The sequence below is a fragment of the Leuciscus leuciscus genome, assembly GCF_965113295.1.
Source record: "Leuciscus leuciscus genome assembly, chromosome: 9".
NCBI classification, from domain to species: Eukaryota; Metazoa; Chordata; class Actinopteri; order Cypriniformes; family Leuciscidae; genus Leuciscus; species Leuciscus leuciscus.
The window spans coordinates 17,056,075-17,077,814 of NC_138733.1; the positions used below are offsets into that span (position 1 = coordinate 17,056,075).

General features: G+C 38.1%; 1 protein-coding gene across 12 annotated transcripts in view; it reads right to left on the reverse strand.

Annotated features, from left to right (window-relative positions):
- phldb1b (pleckstrin homology-like domain, family B, member 1b) overlaps positions 1-21,740 on the reverse strand; it is an 83,283-nt gene that overhangs the window by 12,290 nt on the left and 49,253 nt on the right. For 7 of the 12 annotated variants that reach the window (XM_082180998.1, XM_082181001.1, XM_082181002.1 and 4 more), the window contains 13 exons: positions 14,331-14,612; positions 13,094-13,240; positions 12,759-12,896; positions 11,903-11,962; positions 9,965-10,093; positions 7,805-7,960; positions 7,615-7,725; positions 6,788-6,877; positions 5,092-5,217; positions 3,659-3,817; positions 3,312-3,455; positions 463-579; positions 184-286 (listed from right to left, as the gene is read on the reverse strand). In XM_082180998.1, coding sequence (XP_082037124.1) covers positions 184-286; positions 463-579; positions 3,312-3,455; positions 3,659-3,817; positions 5,092-5,217; positions 6,788-6,877; positions 7,615-7,725; positions 7,805-7,960; positions 9,965-10,093; positions 11,903-11,962; positions 12,759-12,896; positions 13,094-13,240; positions 14,331-14,612 — 1,762 coding nt within the window. The remainder of the gene's footprint in view (positions 1-183; positions 287-462; positions 580-3,311; positions 3,456-3,658; positions 3,818-5,091; positions 5,218-6,787; positions 6,878-7,614; positions 7,726-7,804; positions 7,961-9,964; positions 10,094-11,902; positions 11,963-12,758; positions 12,897-13,093; positions 13,241-14,330; positions 14,613-21,740) is intronic. The other 5 variants (XM_082181000.1, XM_082181003.1, XM_082181004.1 and 2 more) reach the window with 5 other exon arrangements.

The following is a 21,740-nucleotide window of genomic DNA, read 5'->3' on the forward strand; positions in this document are numbered from 1 at the left end:
GGTCACTATGAATATGAGAATAAAAAAATCATGGTGGAAATTAAAAAAAACATGCGGGTTTGGAACAACATGAAGGTGAGTAAATAATGATATTTTCGGTTTAGATATTTCTTGAAGTTTGACAGCTCATCAGTTGTTTGTGTTGCTCTAAAATATCCGCTGTCAATCTGTTGTTCTCATTACCTTTCTGCTGAAGAGCCAGCTGCCTCTTGGTCTCAATGTCCTGCAGGGTGGCTGCCAGGTTGCGTGGGAGACTCCCGGTGCTGTTGGCAACCATCAGAGGACTCTGGGTAAACAAAACAAACAATTATTTCCACCAGCGTATTTAACAATAAGGAGGGGACTAAATTGCCACATTAAATGATGCAAGAGATTCTGATAACTGGGGAGTAAATGCACTATTTACCCTGGCAGGGGTGTAACAGAGAATTTACCCTGGGAAGAGGTCAATGCAGTATTTACCCTGGCAGGAGTGTTGCGTCCCAGCGTAGCCGAAGTGTATGTGGGGGACAGACCAGCGCTGATTTTCGGTCTCAGTGACGATTGGCTGGTATCGCTGTCCAGTCGAGAGCGGTACACCTGCAGGCCAAAACTTAACGTGAGTTGAAGTGATGCTTTTTCAAGTTACTAAACAGAGTAAAGGTGCAGTTCAACACAAAATTCAGCCTTCATTCACTCATTGCACATTTGAATGTAAGTATAAGATTTAACAAGTCAAACAATCCGTTATCTGGTTTAAGTATGATATAGCACACATATTGCAAAAGTTGAACTACTGTAGAATAAATTAAATTAACTTGAGTGAACTACACATTTAAAATTTGATTTTATTTATATCAACATTGTTAAAATGCTAAACAGGACTGCTTTTTTTAATATTTTTAAAAAATATTAAGAAATGAATACTTGTATTCAGGAAATATGCATTAAATTAGTCAAGTGACAGCATAGACATTTAAAATGTTACAAAAGATTTATATTTCTAATGAATGCTTTTTTTCTTCGAAATCCTCACACAAAAAAAGTAGGCTATCACAGTTTCCACAAAAATATTAAGCAGCACAACTGTATTCAACATTGATGATAATAAGAAATGTTTCTTGAGCAGCAAATCAGCAAATTAGAATGATTTCTGAAGGATCATGTGACACTGAAGACTGGAGTAATGATGCTGAAGATTCAGCTTAGCCAACATAGGAGTAAATTGTATAAAAAAGTATAAAACAGTTATTTTAAATTGTAATATTTAATATTACATTTCAATTTCACAATATTAATGTTTTCACTGTATTTTGGATCAAATAGATCCAGCTTTGGTGAGCATAAGAGACTTATTTCAAAAACATTAAAACATTTTAACAGTTGTGTATAGTTTAACACACTTCACTGAACAATCAACTAACAAACATGCATGACCAGTAAAAAGTTTGTTTGTACTTTTTTATAGAATTGTTTTAATTCTCTCATCATTCACTCACTCTCATATCTTTCAAAACATGGGGTGCGTTTCTGGTAAAACGGCATAACTCGCCGCTTAACCACAATGGAAAGATGTATCGTTGGAGAAATTAACTAGCTAGTAACGACTGTTTCCCGAAATCATTATAACTTCATTGCACATCCGTCGTTCAACACAGTTAATATTAATGTCACGTATAAAACGTCTGCTAGTTAATCAGTTCGAGATCAAATTAATGTCTGATTATTGCTGTAAATAGTGAACATGGCATCTGAAGTCTGCTTTGCAATTTTTGTTCTCCATTGTTTTGTTTTATTTCCAGATCAATCACAGGTTCTCTCTTACATCACTCTTACGAACTTGCGAATGTTCGTTGGAACTATGGTTTCGGGAAAATCATTGGACTATGCTGATAACAACGAAACTTGCGACCATAGTTGGCTAACGATGCTGTTGGGAAACGCACCCCAGAATTATGTTTCATGATGCACAAAGGGAGTTATTAAGCGGAATGTCCAAGCTGCTCTTTTCCATACAATAAAAGTGAATGGTGATCACATCTGTCAAGCAAGATTTTAAAAGCATAATGACTTAAAATTCAGTCTGTTCCTCAAAGTCATTACATAGTGCAAGTGTTTTTTTTGTCCTTTTTGAACCTCAATTGCTTCTGGTCCCAAACACTCTCATCATTGCAATAGAAGAGAGCAGCTCGGACATTCTGCTCAACTTCTCCTTTTGTGTTCCATTGAAGAAATGTTCAGGTTTGTAACAACACGAGGGTTTGTAAAAAAGAAGTTCATTTTCAGGTGAACTATTACTTTAACAAAAGGCCTTTTTCTTCTATAGATGGTTCTCGACATAACAGTACAGGGGTCCCCAATCCTGTTCCTGGAGATTTAGCTTCCTGCAGTTCAGATCCAATCCTGATCCAACACACTTGACTATAATTATCAGCAAAGCCACTTGAAGGCAAGCCTGCAACCTTAGCCAGAAAAAGCAAAAAAGAGGAAGGAGACAAGAGGCCAATGGAGGAGAGGCTTCACTAGGCTGAATAAATTGCAAATCCACAGCCCATCTGCTCATTTTCAACATGTTTGCTCTTAAACATTCATTTTGGATTGATCTATTTTTAGAGTTTACGGCAAAAAAAAGGCTATTTTTTAAGATAAGTCACAGACAATTGTGCTATGATACTTCTCATTTATTTCTATGCACTGTAAAAAAAAATTACATCCCCAAGTCAAAAATTTCAAGTGACTGATAACATCTAAATATTTCAATTAGTCTGACGTATTATTTCTCATTGAGCCAATGTTAACAGACTATTGCAACAAGAATTTCACTTGGGCCAATTGAAAAATGTAGATGTTATCGGTCACTTGAAATTTTTGATTTGGGAGGGTTAGAATTTTTTTACAGTGTGGTATCCACAAACAGCGACTGATTGTCGCACAATTCAATGACGTCAAGGCTGTAATGTGATTGGTTATCAAGGCACACGTGATCCAAGTTAAACCGTTATGCTTTCTCCAATGGTAGGGCCATGGACCCTCGTATCTCCCAATAATAAGACAATCTCTGTCCTGAAGATTATTATTAGCAGGTTCAGTTGTGTTTAATCAAAGTTGGAGCTGAACTTTGCAGGAAAGTCAATCTCCAGGAACAGGATTGGGCACCCCTGCATTATAGTACAACAACAGATGATGGCAGAAAACCTTAAGATGAAGAACAGCCAAAAGCCTAAACAAACAAAATAACATGGAACTCACAAAAAAACCTTACTTGGACATATGAAGATGAAAATGTGGAAGAGCAGAAGAAGGTGAATGACAGCTGAGCTTTTGGCTGTTACCTGCACAGGCTTGCGTGATGAGAAAGCTTTAGCCGGGAGGGCAGGAGGGCAGAGCTGGTTTACATCTCCAGCTGCCAATACCTCCTGGTACCAGCGATCTAAATCTAGAGCGGGCTTCTGAGGCCTGCCCCAGTCCGACTGACGCTTTACACACGCAGCACATCCATTAGTACAGAGAGCATGAGCAGGAGAGAGAAAGGTGGGACGGTGGAATGCCAGAGAGAGAAAGAGAAGAGTGTTAATGAGCAACTGAATGATTTGTACAATGACAGAATGACACAGGTAGTTGGCGACACCCAGCCCTAACAAGGAATCAAACGAGAGAGAACAGAGGAGAAGACACACACCTCAAAGGAGAGAGTGAGGGAGGAGCCATGAGGGGAGGGGAGGCAGGAGAAGGCGGAGTCTGCGAGAGAAGGCTGAAGTAATTGGATGGGTGAGGTAGGGGAAGACTCCACCTTCGGCATCCCATAGATCTGGTTTAATTGGCCCACGGTCACATACTCCTGAAATTCAGGAGTGACAAACGGACACAGGCAGGAGGAAAAAACAGGAAGTAGCAGAGCAGGAAAGAGAAGACAACGTGTTATGGAGAGTTTAGCATCTGTAAAGAATGTAAGTAACTAGAATACATAATTAACTATAACAAAGTCATTCAGTTCCCTATTTCTTAATACATAAACATCATCCCTTATACTGTGTCCTAACCAGGTGCAACGCGGCAGATTTCCACCGGCGGGTAGTTTATTTGTTCACAGTGAAAATGAAAACAGCTAATTAGAACATATTTGATGTTTAATATACAGTTATGTGGAGTGAGATTTCAATCAATGAGATTTCACTATGGGCAGAACTATATAACAATGTTACAGAAACAGAAAAATGAATGACAAAATGCAGCTGGTTTGGACAAAACCTAACATGTAAGAGATAGCCTTATTGCAACAAGCCTAGAGATTTATCAGATATTTGGTCATTCTATAAAGCAGGTGCCATTTGTGTCCCTTTATTTTTTTTTATCTGTCCCACCTCTGTTTCCAACTTGCAAATTTGAATGAAGGCAAAATATATTCTATCTTTATTATTTATATGCACATACTGTATCTTCCTTGAAATTTCATGAAAGCATAATTATATCCAAACCAGTGTTAATCTAGTATTATTTATATACTATTACAGTTTTTATTAACTATACTATAACTACCTTTTTACTATAATATTATTCATATTAATTGTACTTAATTTTTTTTTGTAATTCTGTAATGAGAATGTCATTTTCATTAGTTTCTTTTTTAAAACATCACTATTTATGTTAATTTATTTTTATTATTTGAATTCAGTTTGTAATTATATGTCAAGCTAGTAATTTTAGTGTTAGTTGCCAAGGCAACATTTGTCATTTTCATTAAGTTTTTCATGAATGTGTAATTTATTTTATTTCTGCTTTGTTTTAATTAACACAAATGTTTTGAATAGTTTTAGTTAATGATAATAATCGGAATTCATATTACATTATAATACAATATATTCGCTGTATTTAAATTGAGATGGCTTAGTGTAATTTATTAACACTTAAACACATTATTTGTCAGAATGTTTATGATAAATTATCTTCTCAAAATGGAAAGAGCACCCGATTCGAAGTATGACCCTACTATAATGCTTGGTGATGGTCATGTATATGATTGTATAGCAGAAAAAACTACAACACAAAAGTAAGTAGCACTAAAGGGAAAAAGCTGAAAAGAGAGAAGCAGAAAGAAGAGAGCAGCTATGATACCTCACGGGGGGCAGTTACAGCTGGGTCAAGGGCAAGCGAGAGGCCATGTGAGGAAGCGTAGGCGAGCTGGATGTCATGGCAATCACTCCCATACATCTTATAAACATCCGACATCTTCAAGTACTCCTGAGACACGTTAACAGCCAAACCATTCACGCAGGACAGAAGTTCAGCTGTCAGTTTATTCACATTCAAACCCCATAAGAGCATCTCTGTCATATTCGTATTCACACCTACAGTGACGGTATGCCTTGCTCAACCAACAATGTTGTGCCTCCATCGAACTCTTGAGAATTACAAATTTCATATAGCCCAACTACAATCAAATACTTTTTTTTTAAAGTAGCTACTCTGAAAACAAGTAGCTAACAACACTTCTAGAAATATCTACTTTTTTTATCTAGTTTTATAACTATCAATTTATATACACCATACCGTTCAAAAGTTTGGGGTCACTACGTTTTTTTAATAGAAATTAATACTTTTACATTGTTACAAATTATTTCTATTTCAAATAAGTGTTCTTTTCATCAAAAAATCATGTTATCATGGTTTCTACAAAGATATTAAGTAGCACAACTGTTTGCAACATTGATAATAAGAAATGTTTCTTGAGCAGCAAATCAGCATATTAGAAGGATCATGTGACACTGAAGACATGAGTAATGATGCTGAAAATTCAGCTTTGTCATCACAGGAATAAATTACATTTTAAAATATATTAAAATAGAAAACATTTATTTCACAATATTACTGCATTACCGACCCTACACTTTTGAATGGTAGTGTATCTGGAACAAAAACAATTCTGATCTCAATTAAGGTGATGGCAAAAAAATGAAATAGATTTACTAATGAAACTAGAAAGAAAAAAATCTTTACAGTGATTCTGATAATGAACTTGCAAAACACTTATTGGTTACTTTCCAAACAATACAATCTATTTCAACTGATTTATAAGTGTCTTGGCTACACACAAAATCAATCAACCCCATTCAGATCTTCCAAAGAAGTGTGATTTGCCTTTGGAAGCCTCCAAACTTGAGATCCCAACAAGTCAAGTGCTCTCAATAATGCAACACAAATTGAGATATTTTGTACTGCCATGTTCTCAGAGCACGTATTAGTCAATATTGGCAGTTTTAGATGCGCCAGGCTGCATGCTCTGACTGTTAGTTAAGTTACCTCCTGAGGCATGATGGGATATGAGTGGAATGAGGATGCATGAAAGGGGGAGGAGGAGGGCTGGTCATCTTCTAAGAGGTCAGCCTCGCTGATGTGAAGCACATCCTGGGCGGAGGTTTATAAGTCAAACAATATCCTGAGCCTAAAATATTTAATTTCCTGTTTTGCTAACCCAATTATTACGGGTTGGCACATGGGATGCATATGCTATCAGGAACATATGGCTAAAAAGCTAAACCTTATAGCTTTCCTAGCCCAAGAAAGCCAAACTACAAAGTTCACTAAGGTGATTTGCAAAATGTCTTGCAAAGAAACACACTATGGGTCCACATCAACCATTTTAGGGTCACATGGTAGGATCCTACACAGAAATAGCTCAACAACATTTTGAAGATATGTTAACCATCAAATTAATTCTTATTTCAAGCAGAGGAGCAGATATTCAGCAGTTATTTACTGTAGCCTCGCGTAACAGGCACATCAAGCATTTTATGATTACAATCCTGCTTACCTCCTTTATAGTGTTGGAGCTTTTGGGGAACGTCTTTCCACCAGTTATGCTCTGGTATCTTCTCTCCAGACTGGCCAGCCTTTCCTTTTCCTGAAAAACAGATTCCAAATCAATCAGTTAAAAAAAAGATCACAGTTTCCAAAAAGTATTAGGCAGCACAACTTTGTTCAACATTGATAAACATAAGAAATGTTTCTTGAGCAGCAAATCAGAATATTAGAATGATTTCTGAAGGATCATGTTACACTGAAGACTGGAGTAATGGAGTAATTCAGCTTTGCCATCACAGAAATAATAGTTCTCACAACTTGTGTGCTTTTTCTGGATGAGACGGAGTGAACTGCAGCGCTAACAGAGTCGCGTCTTGGCCAAGGTCAAGAATTTCATTAAATAAAACATACAATTTTGGTTTGTTTTTCACCAAACCCTATCATATACCACCAGAACACTTGGAATATACTGCACGTGGCGCATGGGATCATTCTGTGATGCTTTTACATCTTTTTTAAAAACCTTGATGCTATTCACCTCAATTATATGGACGAGCGCGAACAGGACGTTTTGTTAAAAATTCTACTTTTGTGGTCCATAAAAGAGCATATGTCATTAGAACAACACCAGGGTGAGTAAATGATGACTTCATTTTCATTTTAGGGGGAACTTTCCCTTTAATGATAATTCTTTTATTTTTTTAACCTAGCGACAACATTAACATTGAGATGAAAGAGCTTTTGGTGAAATTTGGTGCCAGTCCTCCACCTTTAATGTTCTTAAATTGAGGAATAACATTAAAAGTGTATATTATAAGTAATTTCCATTTCCTGTACCTTCTGTAGCAGCTGCAAGGTGATGCTTCTGTCCTTGACCAGCCTCTCACACTCCTGAGCAGCTTGTATTCCCAGCTGACTGGCCTGGCTTTCCAATGCTGCAACCTTGTCCTGGAAACAACAATTTGGACAAGAGTTTGAGATGCTCTTGGTGGTTCCATGCATTGTTATATGCGTGTATGCTATTTACCTTTCTTTTGGCGACACTGCTGTGGTACTGGGCTCTGTCCTGCAGCAGCTGCTGGCTGATGGTCTCACGCTCCTCCTCTAGACTGCTCTCCTTCTCTAACTGCTGGAACTCCAGGTCCTCAAACTGCTTTGTCGCAGCCTCAAGAGTCTCAGCTTCCTACACACACATGCATCCGAGCATGGGGTCAATAACCAATCAAAGCATCCCATTAACGACAGCACTGAGCAAGTTCTGCAGCAGCCAAGCTGAGCCACTTTAAAGGGATGGAAATTCTGTCATCACTTACTCAGTTTTTTTTTCTTCTGTTGAACACAAAAGAAGATATTTGAAAGAATGTTGGTAACCAGACAGTTGACGGTAGCCACTGAGATCCATACTAGGAAAAAAAAATACTATGGAAGTCAATGGGTGCTGTCAACTCTCTGGTTACCAACATTCTTTAAAATATCTTCTTTTGAGTTCAACAGAAGAAAGAAACTCATACAGATTTGGAACAACAAGGTGGTGAGAAAGTGATGACAAAATTTTCATTTTTTTGGGTGACCTATCCCTTTAAGAAACCACAGGGAGGAACTGATTGGAACGTTATGCTACACTATGGGCTGTCAATCTTATCTAGCCCAGGGACCCCCTAACAAAAAATATGTAATTAATTAATGAATTATCTAATTATTAATTATTTTAATCAAAAATATTAACATTATATTAACATTTTGAAATATAGAGAATATTTCTACACATTCTTAATATATTTCTATATGCTTTACATCATGTACATATAATTTCAAAGACTTTCTGCAGTAACTTCAGGGATTCCCAGGGGTCCAGTTGAAAAACTTTGTGCTACACACAGATCTATGTGGAAATAATAATCTCAACCATAATCCTTCAAGATCTATCGTATCATATAATACCATCCAACTGAAATCCAAGTACAACAAATAAAATTTAAACACTCAGCTGGGATGGTAAAACTGGAAAATGAGGAATATCTATGAGACTTCTTCCTTCAGAACATTAATGAATCTCATGAAAGGCAAAAGAAATCTGTTTATAATATAGGGAAGTCTTGTCTTTTCTATATACAGATCTCAAGGACATTGGCAAACCCTTGCTGTCAATTCATCAAAGCGTTTCTGACATTGTAAAGCTTGAATGCTCAGTGCACAAATGACATCTCTTCTCTCTCGTGCAACCCTTGGGATATTTCTCTTTGCAAAAAGGGCTAGTCATCAAAAACCACTGCCCAAGCACTGTCCAAAGAGATTCCTTTGACCATGCAAATCAAAAGGAAAATAGCAGATATGACATTTCTTCATATTTTAAACAAAAACGTCCTGCTTTGAATTTTAGTGTCTTCATACACAAATCAAATCAAGAAGATACATCCCAAAAACATCTTTTGGCAGAAGTCAATCTGTGTGGTATATAGAGAGAGAAGTGCACAATTTTCTCCAAGACAAGTTTAGCGCAAACTCCACCCTAAGCAATTCAAAAGATTTGATTGGTCATGTCAATCACAGTGCTGCTGATTGCCTACATCACACTGAAACAAATACTTAACCCTATCCTAACCCTTTACCCTATCTGATCTAATCCATCCATTATTTTTCTGAAATCTGAACTTGCTTTGACAGGTGACTGCGTGATTGCACTGACCAATGAAATCGGCTGTGGGGCAGATTTTGCGCTTAACTGGATTGGGGGGAAAATCATGTGAGAGAAGTGAGAGGTGTCAAAACAATACTATAGCACTATGTTAGTTTCTGCATTAATAGATTAGTATGAAGTTAAATGGTATTATTACTTTGGCACCAGACAGCAGCATTAAAGAAACCTCAATAATACACCCAAAAGCATGCAAAGTTCTCAACATTTCACCACTGAACACCAGTTTACCTCTAATAAAAAAAAATATAGACCCTTTCTTCAGTGCACTAAACTAAGGCAGACAAGATTTAAAACATGGTGTTCCCAGTGACAATTATTTCTAATAATAATAAACATGGAATAATATTTCTGCTGGGATCATCATGATGGATTTGGTGCATAGACAGCCCAATAGAACTTAGTTGTGTATCTGGAAGGTGGGGTTTATGAAGCCAGGGCTGTGGGGCGGAAGCAGTTGGAAAAGTGCTGATGTTCCTGACGGTCACTGACCCTCTTGAGTTGTTCCTGTAACTGCTCCCTCAGAGACTCAGGGCAGTTATGGAGCTGGCTCTTCAACTCATTGTACCCATCCTGAAGCCTCTCCAGGGCTTCCCGCTCCACGTCAACATTAGCCCTCTCCTAGAAAGAAAACACACCATCCGGGAAGGGGAGAGAAAGAGAACACAGCTCAAATCCACGCCATGCAGAAGCGTCCGAGGTTAGAGGTCACAACAGAGTGGGTGGAGCCAGAAAGGATGAACACTAAGCCTTATAAAACACTATGAACTACGTGACACTGGACTGTAGGCCGTCAACAGGGCCAAACAGACTTCTGTTCTCAGGCATTTCTTGATCAAAGATTTCAGATGTAATGAATTTCTGCTGGTATGTGCTGTTTAGATGAGATTATGCCATACCAGAGGGCATGAAATAGCTGGCTAGTATGAAGCTGACTTTTTTTCTTTCTTTTATCATAAAAAGAAAGATTTGCAATAGTATCATACTTGATGCTTCAGATACATTTTTTTTTTAAGTTAGTCCTGAGATAGTTCTATGTCTACATATGCTGAGATACTCTAATGCACATTGAATTCATGCATTGTGCTCTCTTCCAGACCAATATGAGCAAAATTATAGCACGTCAAAAAATCTATATATCAAAGCACAGACAGAACAACATTCTGTTTAAAGAAAAGCCATTTCCAATGTTTATAGGGGAATTATCTATGTTTGCACGAACACTGCACAGATCGATTGCGGTCAAGAATCAATCTAGTACAAATTACAGCCGGTCAGTGACTGGTAACATGAGCTAGTTGGCAGCCATCCCCACGGGGGGAAATGGGTTCAAAGCAAACAAATTTATCAATAAAGACCTGAATGGACAATGGACCAATCAAGATTGATGCAGAGTCTTTGAATAAACTCTTTATCTTTTTATATCAATAATAATTCTTAGTTCACCCAATAAGGGAAATTGTTTGCTCACCCTCATGTCATTTCAAACCCATTTGAGCTTTTTTCCCCTTCTGTGGAACACAAAAGGAGAATTTTTCAACTAGTTAATTTGGTTAAAAAACTGTTTAGAATGATTCATTCAAAAATTAGCCTGAATCAGCTCTAATAACAACTTACAACTCTAAATTAGAACTTCGATTTTGGCCTGTCTGTCTGTCAAACAAACCTATCATATGGGATATACCTTTTTTTAAACTTGAGCTTTGGTACCTATTCACTGTAATTGCATGGAAAATAACAAAAAGAACTGTGTTCAAAATGTGCCCTTTTGCGTTCCACAGAAAGAAAGTCATACAAAATGTCATATTGACTGAATTAAACATTTTTGGGTGAACTATCACTTTAAGCATTTCTCCAAGAGCCTAATACTTGGCAGAATTGAAAAATACTAAAATACCCAGAGAAACCCAGAACAAGATGAATGGAAGAAATAAAGGCTGGATTTCCAAAACAGCATGCAGGAAAAGGCTTTCTAAAAGACAAACATTGTCAGTCACCGAGTCTCGCACCACTGGAGCTATTGTCCCTCAAAGCCAGTGCGCTAATCCCAAAGCCTGAGTTTGCGCTAAGCTAAACAGTTTTGAACTCGAGGGGGCGAGCGGTAGAAACGGAGAGACTGTGAGTGCAGAAAGAAAAAGCAGTGAGGAGATTAGAGGTTAATGAAGGCTTGTTAGTGTTGCCAAGCTTTGTAGAGGACCTGATGAGAACCACCACAAAAGGAGAGGAAAAAGACAATACCTCTTGTGAATGAATGCTTGATTACCAAACAGTATCTTGGTTTTCTGCCCAAACTAAACCAGTGAACTGCATTTAAATGTGACTATCATCTTCAGATCCTCTATTGTAGAATGTAGAATGACCAGATATAATGGGAAGAGGTTGGCTAGTTTGGATGAGCAATGTCGCGCTTTGTTTTTTTTGTTTTTTTACCTTGGGATGGCAATTGAGACCAGAATGGGCCTTGAGTGGCCATCCGGCAGAATGGCATGCCTTTAAGGAATGTCAGAGACCAGAAAAGGCTGTTCAGTCCAGAGAGGCTCAACAGTATAATACAAAAACACAATCCAGACGGGGATTTGAAACTCTTCACTTCACAATTAAGGTGCGGTCACAAATTACGTGGGCAAAACAGGGCCAATTGTCTATTGTCAGTAGTGTAGATGTATGAAGCACTGCTCATTAAGAAATCAGCTCAAGCAGCTCTTTGTTGGTCAACACAGTGAATTCATGTGGCAAAATCTGAAATTTTTCGGCATCACACGAAATTTACAAGTAACTTTCAAGGGGTGGTGGTGGCGCAGTGGATAAGACACATGCCTTTGGTGTGAGAGACCCGGGTTCGAATCCACTGTGAGACACCAATGTGTCCCTGAGCAAGACACTTAACCCCTAGTTGCTCCAGAGGCGTGCGACCTCTGACATAAATGTAAGTAACTGTTATTACTGGAAAATTTGCAGAACAATGATAAATATGACCGCACCTTTATATCTAAATGACAAATGAATGTATATCCTGCTGAAAAATATAGCATTGATGGTCACCAGCTTAAGTTTTTGTTTTGCATGTTGGGAACAAAATAGTATTCTGGTTGCTGGTTTGCTGTTTACCAGCATGGGAAGCGGGAGTGATGATAGCTAGACCAGCTCTATACCAGCCTGGAACAACATGGAATTCAAGCTGGTTTATGCTGGATTTTTCAGCAAGGTAAATGTCCTATTGTGGAATGTGTGTCTGAATATTGAACAATTACATTCTGTTTGCTTGTATGTGGTGTGAGTGTCCTACCTTGTCTTTCTCTCTCTGGATGGTGTTCTCCAGTTCGCTGAGTTTGCGCTGCAGCTGGTTGATAATCTCAGTCTCGGCCTCGATTTGCTCCAGCTCGGCCTGTCTCTCTCCCTGAAGCAGAGCTCTCTCCATCTCCGCCTGTCCAGATCAAAACGTCAGATACAGCAATTCTCACAAAGTCCACATTAACACACCCTAGAGATCCATCTGACATTCTCTGTTCCACCACGCATCACTTCCTGCTGCTCTTATCCACTATAATTAGGAAAGGACTTCCTGTATATTCTTCAGTGTATTTAACCAGCTATACAGAAATGTTTATGAGAACGCCTCACCTCCTGTTTGGACTCCTGAAGTTGCTGCTCCAGTTCTGTGATTCGACCTTTGAGTTCATCTACCTTTGCCAGCACTCGAACCCGCTCCTCCTCCAGGTACCCCAGTTCCAGACGGCCAATGCTGCCCGATCCCAGAGAGTCCTCTGCCTGAATACACATCACACTCAGTTTTTGTGATTTACTGTTTATGTACACTATCATTCAGTTTGGGGTCAGTAAGAATTTTTTTATGTTTTTGAAAGAATTCTCTTATGCTCATCAAGGCTGTGTTTATTTGATCAAAACTACAGTGAAATATTGTGAAATATTATTACAATTTAAAATAATTGTTTTCTATTTAAATATATTTTTAATTAAAGGCCAGATTTACTAACAGCTTGCGCCAGCACAAACCCTCTTTTGGCGTTAAAAATATACTGTCGGTGAAGAATTAGCTTTGAAAAGGCGTGGACAGTTATTTTTGCGGATGACCTTATTGCATGCATTTGTAGGGGTTTCCCTTTTCAGACACAAAATTTATGGTAGGAGAGTATTTAAATCATGCAAGGTGATTTACTGAGGTTTGAGCTCATCAATTTACTGGTATTTGTGCCATATTTAGTGCCCGTTTTGGGCATGTCTTAAACCAGACGCTAATTTGAGCTGCTCACGGGAGATTGTGTTGGCCATTATGGAAATGATCCGGCTGTGACTGTTCTTTCATTTGCGTGTCGTCAGTAGATCACGCGCAGAACTTTCCACTCCCATCTGCGCTTTTTTGGAATTGCGCTCTCACGCTAATTTGCCCTGTTTAAAAAATCTGGCTCTTAATTTATTCCTGTGCTATGTAAGCTGAATTTTCAGCAGGCGATACTCCAGTCTCCAGAAATATTTCTTATTATCAATGTGGAAAACAGTTGTGTTGGTAAATATTTTTGTGGAAATCATGATATATATTTTTCAGGATTCTTTGATTAATAAAAAAGTTCAAAAGAACAGCATTTATTTGAAATAAAACTCTTTTGTAACAATCTAAAAGTCTTTACAGTAACTTTACTATAGGTTTACTATAAATTCCTCCCAAAAAAAATCTTACTGACACCAGACTTTTAAATGGTAGTTTAATAATACAATTATAAGTATTAATATTGTTGAATTGATTAAAAGGTAGATACAAACTTTGCTAATGGTGAAAACGCATTCAATGACCCAATAAAACCACAACTGTTCTGGTATAACTAAGGAAAAAGAGTCCGACCTGTCCATTTTGTCCATTTAGCAGAACTGGTAGGGTCCGTCGGTCCTGCTGCGCACTCTCAGTGCTACTGCTGTCCTCCTTCAGGTTCTCCTCTTGGCTTTCACGATGTCTCTGCGCCACCCTCAGGGAAGCGCTGCTAACACTGTCCATGGAAGGACGTCTGTTAAGCCCGTCCCTCGAGCCAAGCCCAGAGACGCCCATCCTGCCCAGATCTCCCGCCGGCCCGTCACCCTTGTTATACTCGGCGCATAGGTTCAAGATTGTCTCCAGCCGCTGCCGTTCCTAAAACACAACAGAGGGAGCAACATTAGATGAGTCAGAGATGGCAAAAATTGCCCTCACGTTATCTAATTTCCTCTGCCCCAGCCTCTGGCACTCAGCATCCAACTGATGCCAATCTGAAGAGAGAGAAGAGGAAATAAACAGAAGCGCCACTGTCTGGAGCGACTCTTATCAGGGCCCTGTCTTCAAGCGAGAGGACGCGGCGCTGTTTTCAGCACATACAAACACTCAGAGCAATGCGCTTGTCAGAACAGACCCTCACTTACAGCAGACACGGAAACCGCTATGCAACTACACACAACTCACGTCGTGTCAGCCTGGGGGGTCTGAATGTGGTAACAGCTGCCCTCTTAAGGCAGTCGAGCCCACCTCAAAGACACATTCTCAGTGTGACCTTTGACCATTACATGACATTTGCTCTAGACCGTGTAAGCACAGTCTATATGGTACACAAATGGAAAGAATAAACTTTTCCCGTTTTCAGGATATGTTAATATCTATAAATGCTTACTGTAATGTTTTGTGTGGTTATAAGGCATGTAAAAATGCTGTTTAGGTCCTACAAATGCAATTTATTAATGCAATTGCGGCACATTATTACTGTGAGACCAGTTATCACTGAGAAATTTGCATGTATTTGAAATCATTCAGTGATTGGCTGACAATCAATACGTGAATATTTGGCTGCCTATAAAATGTATTTTATCTCTAGGACAGGGGTTACAAACTTTTGTCCTATGACCTAAATTATTAATTTACTTAATTTTTTGCAATGCTAATCAGCATATAAATATCTTGAATTGTACAATTGTAAATTGTGTAATATCATGTTTTTATTGTTTTAATTTTATACAATACCATAAAATACAATACTCAAAAGTTTAGGGTAAGTTTTTTTTTTTGGGAAAGAAATTAAAATGATGCATTCAAGGATGCATTCAATTGATCAAAAGTGACAGTAAAGACCTTTATAATGTTACAAAAGACTACTATTTCAAATAAATCTATTTCCAACAAATAACTTTATATTAATGATAAAATCCTGAAAAAACTATCTTGGTTTCCATTAAAAAAAAGAGGAATAAATTACATTTTAAATGTATATAAAAAAAGAAAATAGCTATTTCAATTTCCAGTACTATTTCACATTATTATTATTGTTTTTTTACTGTATTTTTGATCAAACAAATGCAGCCTTGGTGAGTATAAAGACTAAGTGTATATTTAAAAAAGACATATTTAATTTTCATGAAATCTCAATCTCTTGAGAAGCCACTCCATCACAAACCCCCGGCTAGGAAACCCTGCCGTAGGAGGTAAAATAATTACACATGTTTAAATCTACACCAGAAAAGGAAGATAAACAAAAAGAGGCAGGCTGGTATTCCAGCAGGTTGTGTGTGCTCTCTTTGATGTGCTCTAGAGACTCGATGAGCTCAGTGTGATTTGTGGAGCACTGTGATGAGTATTCTCCAAACCCTTAATTAGCCCAACCTGTAATCATCAGCCCACTAAATCTCCAAGATCACACTGAGAGGAGGAACATGGCAGAGAATCAGTTCAGACTGTTCCCATGGCTCTTTCCCATCAGTGCTTTAAAGCTGCAGTCCGTAACTTTTGGCGCTCTAGCAGTTAATAAACAGAGCTGCATTGTGGAAGAACATTGTAGTCGGAGCTACTTCTCGCTGTTTATGTCTATGACGAGTCACGTAGGTACTGGCCAACTCTGCAGTAGTGCAACCCGAACCAGTCTAAAATAGTCCGAATATAAACACTTATTATAGGTGTACCGTAGTGATTCAGGATAAGACAAAAACACGGTTTGAAAAATGGATTCATGTTGTACTAGCTCATTATATAATTTTTGTAAATTAAGAGACCACTGCAAAATCAGCAGTTTCTCTGGATTTATTATTTATATGTATAATGAGTGAAATGAACATTTTTGACTTCTACAAACTACTGACAACATTTCCTCCAAATTTCAAATAAAAATATTGTCATTTAGAGCATTTATTTGCAGAAAATGCAACTAGTCAAAATAACAAAAAAAGATCCCATGTTTTCAGACCTCAAATAATGCAAAGAAAACAAGTGCATATTCATTTTTAAACAACAAAATACTGTTTTAACCTAGGAAGAGTTCAGAAATCAATATTTGGAGAAATAATCCTAATTTAAAATCACAGCTTTCATGCACCTTGGCATGCTCCCTATCAGTCGGTCACATTGCTGTTGAGCGACTTTATGCCACTCCTGGCGAAAAAATTCAAGCAGCTTGGCTTTGTTCATTTGACTCAAACAGATACATGCTAATTTTGGTCTCTTCATTTTTTTTTTTTCAGAGCTGTGTGCACACAAGATTGAATATACATTTTTGAGCCAACGTGTTTTGGTTTAAATTAGGCTCAGAGAGACCATTGAAACTGATCAACTGTGACATGAATTGCTTTAAAAGTCCACAGCTCCTCAAACAGGAGAACTTTCAATCACATCAGAATCACATCAACATGTCTTCACCTGACAGCGGTGTCTCATCCAGAAAATTACACGTCTGAATCACGAAAAGCTTTCATTCCTCAGGCTTCCAGGCTCTTCTAATACCGAAGGGGTGATATCACAGAAAACTTCTTGTCAACTACAATTTGCACCAGCAACTGCTGTATACAATAACAGCTAATTATCTCCACTTCACGCCACTCCACTAAAGCCAACAGCAACATAACCCATTTTAGAGATTTTTGAACACAGAGGCTCTCACTTCTAAAAGAGACGTTTAGTCCCAGTTAAGACCAGGACTTCAGCAGACCCCAATGTGCACAACACTCATTTATGAGTTTAAAGGGTCCCTCTGTAGTTGTCATCATTAGCAGGTCCCCCAGGGGAAGGAAATTGTTTAAGATCATGGTGGCACACCCTGAGTTTTAAAAGCGCTCTGAAACACACAGAGGCTGAAGGAACCGTAGGAGGGAATATAATCATTTGATCTGTTTCCATACAGGCCTGCTAAGCCTCTGATCCCAGAGTTTATAGCCAAGCTTCATGAGTGTTTCCAATCAAAACTGGGGCTACCTGAACACTTCTAAAGCAATATGCTGTTTAATTGTGTTGTAAAGGAGCACAAATTCAACACATGAAGGAATTTGTTTAAGCCCTGGTCACATAACACATTTGACTGAATAACAACAGACTACTGAATATGCACACTGACTGAATATGGCAGTTTAATATGTTTAAACGTACAATAATGGTAATCAAACACTAGTTTTATGGTACATTTAGACTTAAATACACTTTTATATGCACAATAAAACTAACCTTGACAAAAGAATGCAATGAAAAGCACTCACTCACCCTCATTGTGACGTGTTAAAAGTCGCACACTAGTTCGAGTCCTGTGGTTCTCTCAGATGTTTCCTCATTGAGTAGCTCTCCAGAACTCACACACACACGGAGACAGATGAACAAATAAAGCCCCTAGTCCCTCCGCCTCCAACACACACACATACACTCTCTGGTCTGCTTTCTCAAAGTTTGTGCCGGTAGGTACATAAAGCAACCGCACTACATCTGTGCCGGTGGCTGCTAATGATATGAATCAATGTTCACAGAGGTTCACTGAAGTGGATGGCTTGTTTTATCTATCAAGGCTTTAAAACAAACACAGTCAGTTTAAACGGCATTCATTGAAACCCACTCAGGGGTCAGTGCTCACTAAACAACATGGCTCGCGTGGGTGCTGGTCAGATGTTCTCTCAGATGGAGAAATACCGGTAATGTGAAAATTACTATTCACTGCATGCTGAAACCCAGACGGAAAAATATAGACGGTTTCCACTGTACCGGTATGTAGGATAACCGTTAAGCGCTTCATACTTTCCAGATGACAGCAGTGAACAGACGTAGCCCTCTGTTTACAAATCTCCCAGCTATGAGTTTTTTGGTGAACGTGTGTCTTGAAGGCAAAGTTCTCACTCAGGTGTGTGTCCATTTGGGGAAAACGGCAAATGTTACAATCACATCGCAAGTCAAAGTGGATTTTGTACTAAAATCCAGTTTAGGAAAATGTAAAAAAAAAAAAGAAAAAAAAGTTGTTCAAAGGACCTTTTAATGATCACCCTACATTGGCATGATTTCAAATTTCGTTCAAACGTTCAAATTTCAATAATATAATATCATATTTTCTTATTGTATCAAATTATAAAATCTCAATTCATTGCTCTTTATTGTCTAACAACTTTTAGTATCACTTTCTGCCATTATTCAAAGCCAGTGTCACAGTATATCCATAATGTACATCTAATAAATAGTTAAAAATAATAATACTAATAAATAAACAAACATTTTATATAATAAATATAAATGATTGTATAATCTAAATATATTTTATAAATATACATTTGCACTTTTTTGTGTAATCTTTCATAAAGTAAAATTCACAAATTATTTTAGAAGTAAATCAAGCCTAATATTATGCCCAGGTAGACTGATGTAAAAAAAATCCTATTAATTCTGAAATTACTGATTGACAGATTGAATCAGATAGACAGTGTTTGAACTGAGGGTGATCCGAGATGATGGACCTCCCATAAGAACATTAATATAAAACTTTTCAGTTCAGTTTCACTGAATTAAAGGAAGAAGAAAAACATTGAAAATATTCTGAATAACTGCTGAATTACTAAGTGGCACTGTTAGGACTTAAAAATGTCTGATTCATACAGCATACAAAAAAAAAGAAGAAAAAAATGGGCCACATTCAACGGTGGTGTGAACGTATCCGAAGTTAAATGGTACAGTATTTTACACGGATGCTTATTAGCAACATTGGAACCCCAAACAAAAACTAAGAGATGGTATTTGTAGAAACATTCCAGCTCTCTCATTTCTGCTCACTCATTTGTATGCATTCCAACCACACATCGACCAATCAGAGCTCAGGAGACACAGGCTTTGCCTTATGATCCCAGCTCTTACATTCCACTGTCTTCCCTCAGTCTGGAATGACACACAAACGCAACTCAAATCCTTTGTCAGAGCCTCTCAAACCCCCTGCCATGTCGGAGCCTCTCCCCCTGCTCTTCCTGATCTTTTTCTGTCTCTAAATGTGTGACGGGGTCAATGTGGGTGCCACTCTTACTGCTGTGACGTGCCTGGATTGTTAGAATACCTTAAACCAGACAGACTTAAATCGCTTCCGTTCTGGGCATCCAAAACAAACATCCAAGAGATTTTAAAGCGTGATATTGTGATCTCCCAGCACATGGCTATTGCACAATGCACATTTTCCATTCAATAAAATTCATGCACAATAATAATAATAATATGCACAGATTAACTGTTCACAATAAGATCTATAGCATGCATTTAGCAAATACATAGGGTGAACTTTCATTTCATGACAACTTTAACCTGGCATGTTTTTTTGTTTTCATCAACAAAATGTGTATTTCTCCTTTAAAGAAATCTTTCTCTTCCCTCTTTTCAAAGCTTGCCTGCAGAAAACCCAATATTTTCAAACACAGACTACAGACTAAACCAAGCACAGTAAATTTAAGCCCTCCAGTAAACATCCTGGGATGCCATTTCTGTTACTGAAATATGTGATATTTCAACCAGCATAAACAACTGCTTTCTTATTTAATATGTTTGAAAAAAACACGACAAACTAAGTCGACAGGACCAGATGTATCTGTTCATGCTGCACTTCAGCATGATGGGAACCTCTAACTTCACACAGAGTTTGAGGAAAATAGCTTACATTTTTGGAATATAAAAAAAAATTCTAGACGTACGCAGTTGTGAAACATGGGGACCTTGCTTCACCCTCAAAATGAAGCATCCAGAGTCCAAAAATGCAATGGAGAGTTTTTACATTAGTCCTCAGCTCATTGATAACTCCATCAATAAACGCGCAGTATTTGAGAAACTAAATAAGGTTGTGAGGAAATGTCATATAGCCTCAAAGAGCGTAAACACAACCGTGAACTTGGTTCTCAGATCTGACAGAAGCTGTTAAAAGCTCTATTCCTAGACTAAACAAACAGCTACGCATGAACAACCGGTCTGCTTTTTCTTCATCAGGCCTGAGATAAACCATAAAAACGTTCTAAATTAGTATTTTTTTATTAAAATTTTAGTCTTGAAGGAACAGCTCATCCAAAGATGAAAGTTCTGTCATTATGTACTCTCGCTTGTGTTTCTGAAAGTAGACTGAAAGGTCTATTTGTGCTCTAATAGGCTCAAGATACAGTAAACTTGAGTATTTGACTCTACTATTGTACAGAATATGGCATATAATTCACATGAGGGATGCAATATCCTCTGTGAAAACAGGACACTCTCTAAGGGCCTTTAGATACCTGGCAAAAGAACAAGCCATAAATAGTGGTTTATATTAGACCTTGACTGTTATGTGTACAAATGCATTAAAAAGGTGAGGATATCAGCCTGTGGTCAATGGCCTCATCCGGTTTATCGGTTTGACTCCCTGTGACGCTTCTATGGGTGGGGGAGAAATCGATTATTAGATGCATCGCGATGCGGATGTGGACGATTCTGAATCGAATCACAAATGTAAAAAATCGATTTTCTAAATGTTAATTGATGACGTAATGCCACAGTCTGTGGCGTGCAGCTGTGCACGTAACAGAGACGCATGACGCAAGGTTGAGCGAGAAATCCGACCGGCACCCTCTGCATTAAAATCTAGCGTAACTTTGGCTTCTATGAAGTTAAAGGGAAAAAGGACCTGGACAAGAGCCACACTTTATGCAAGTAGGGCTCCACCCACCCAGCACCAGTCGTCATTAAGACGTTGTTTTTTGGGCTAAATCAAGTCGGCCCGTCATAGTCTTCATTTAGCCCAAAAATAGACGTTGAAAATTGGGCTTTGTTTGGTCCGTCTGATTTGGTCCAAATTTAGCCCAAACATAGACGTTGAAAATTGGGCTTTGTTTGGTCCGTCTGATTTGGTCCAAATTTAGCCCAAACATAGACGTTGAAAATTGGGCTTTGTTTGGTCCGTCTGATTTGGTCCAAATTTAGCCCAAACATAGACGTTGAAAATTGGGCTTTGTTTGGTCCGTCTGGTTTGGTCCAAATTTAGCCCAAACATAGACGTTGAAA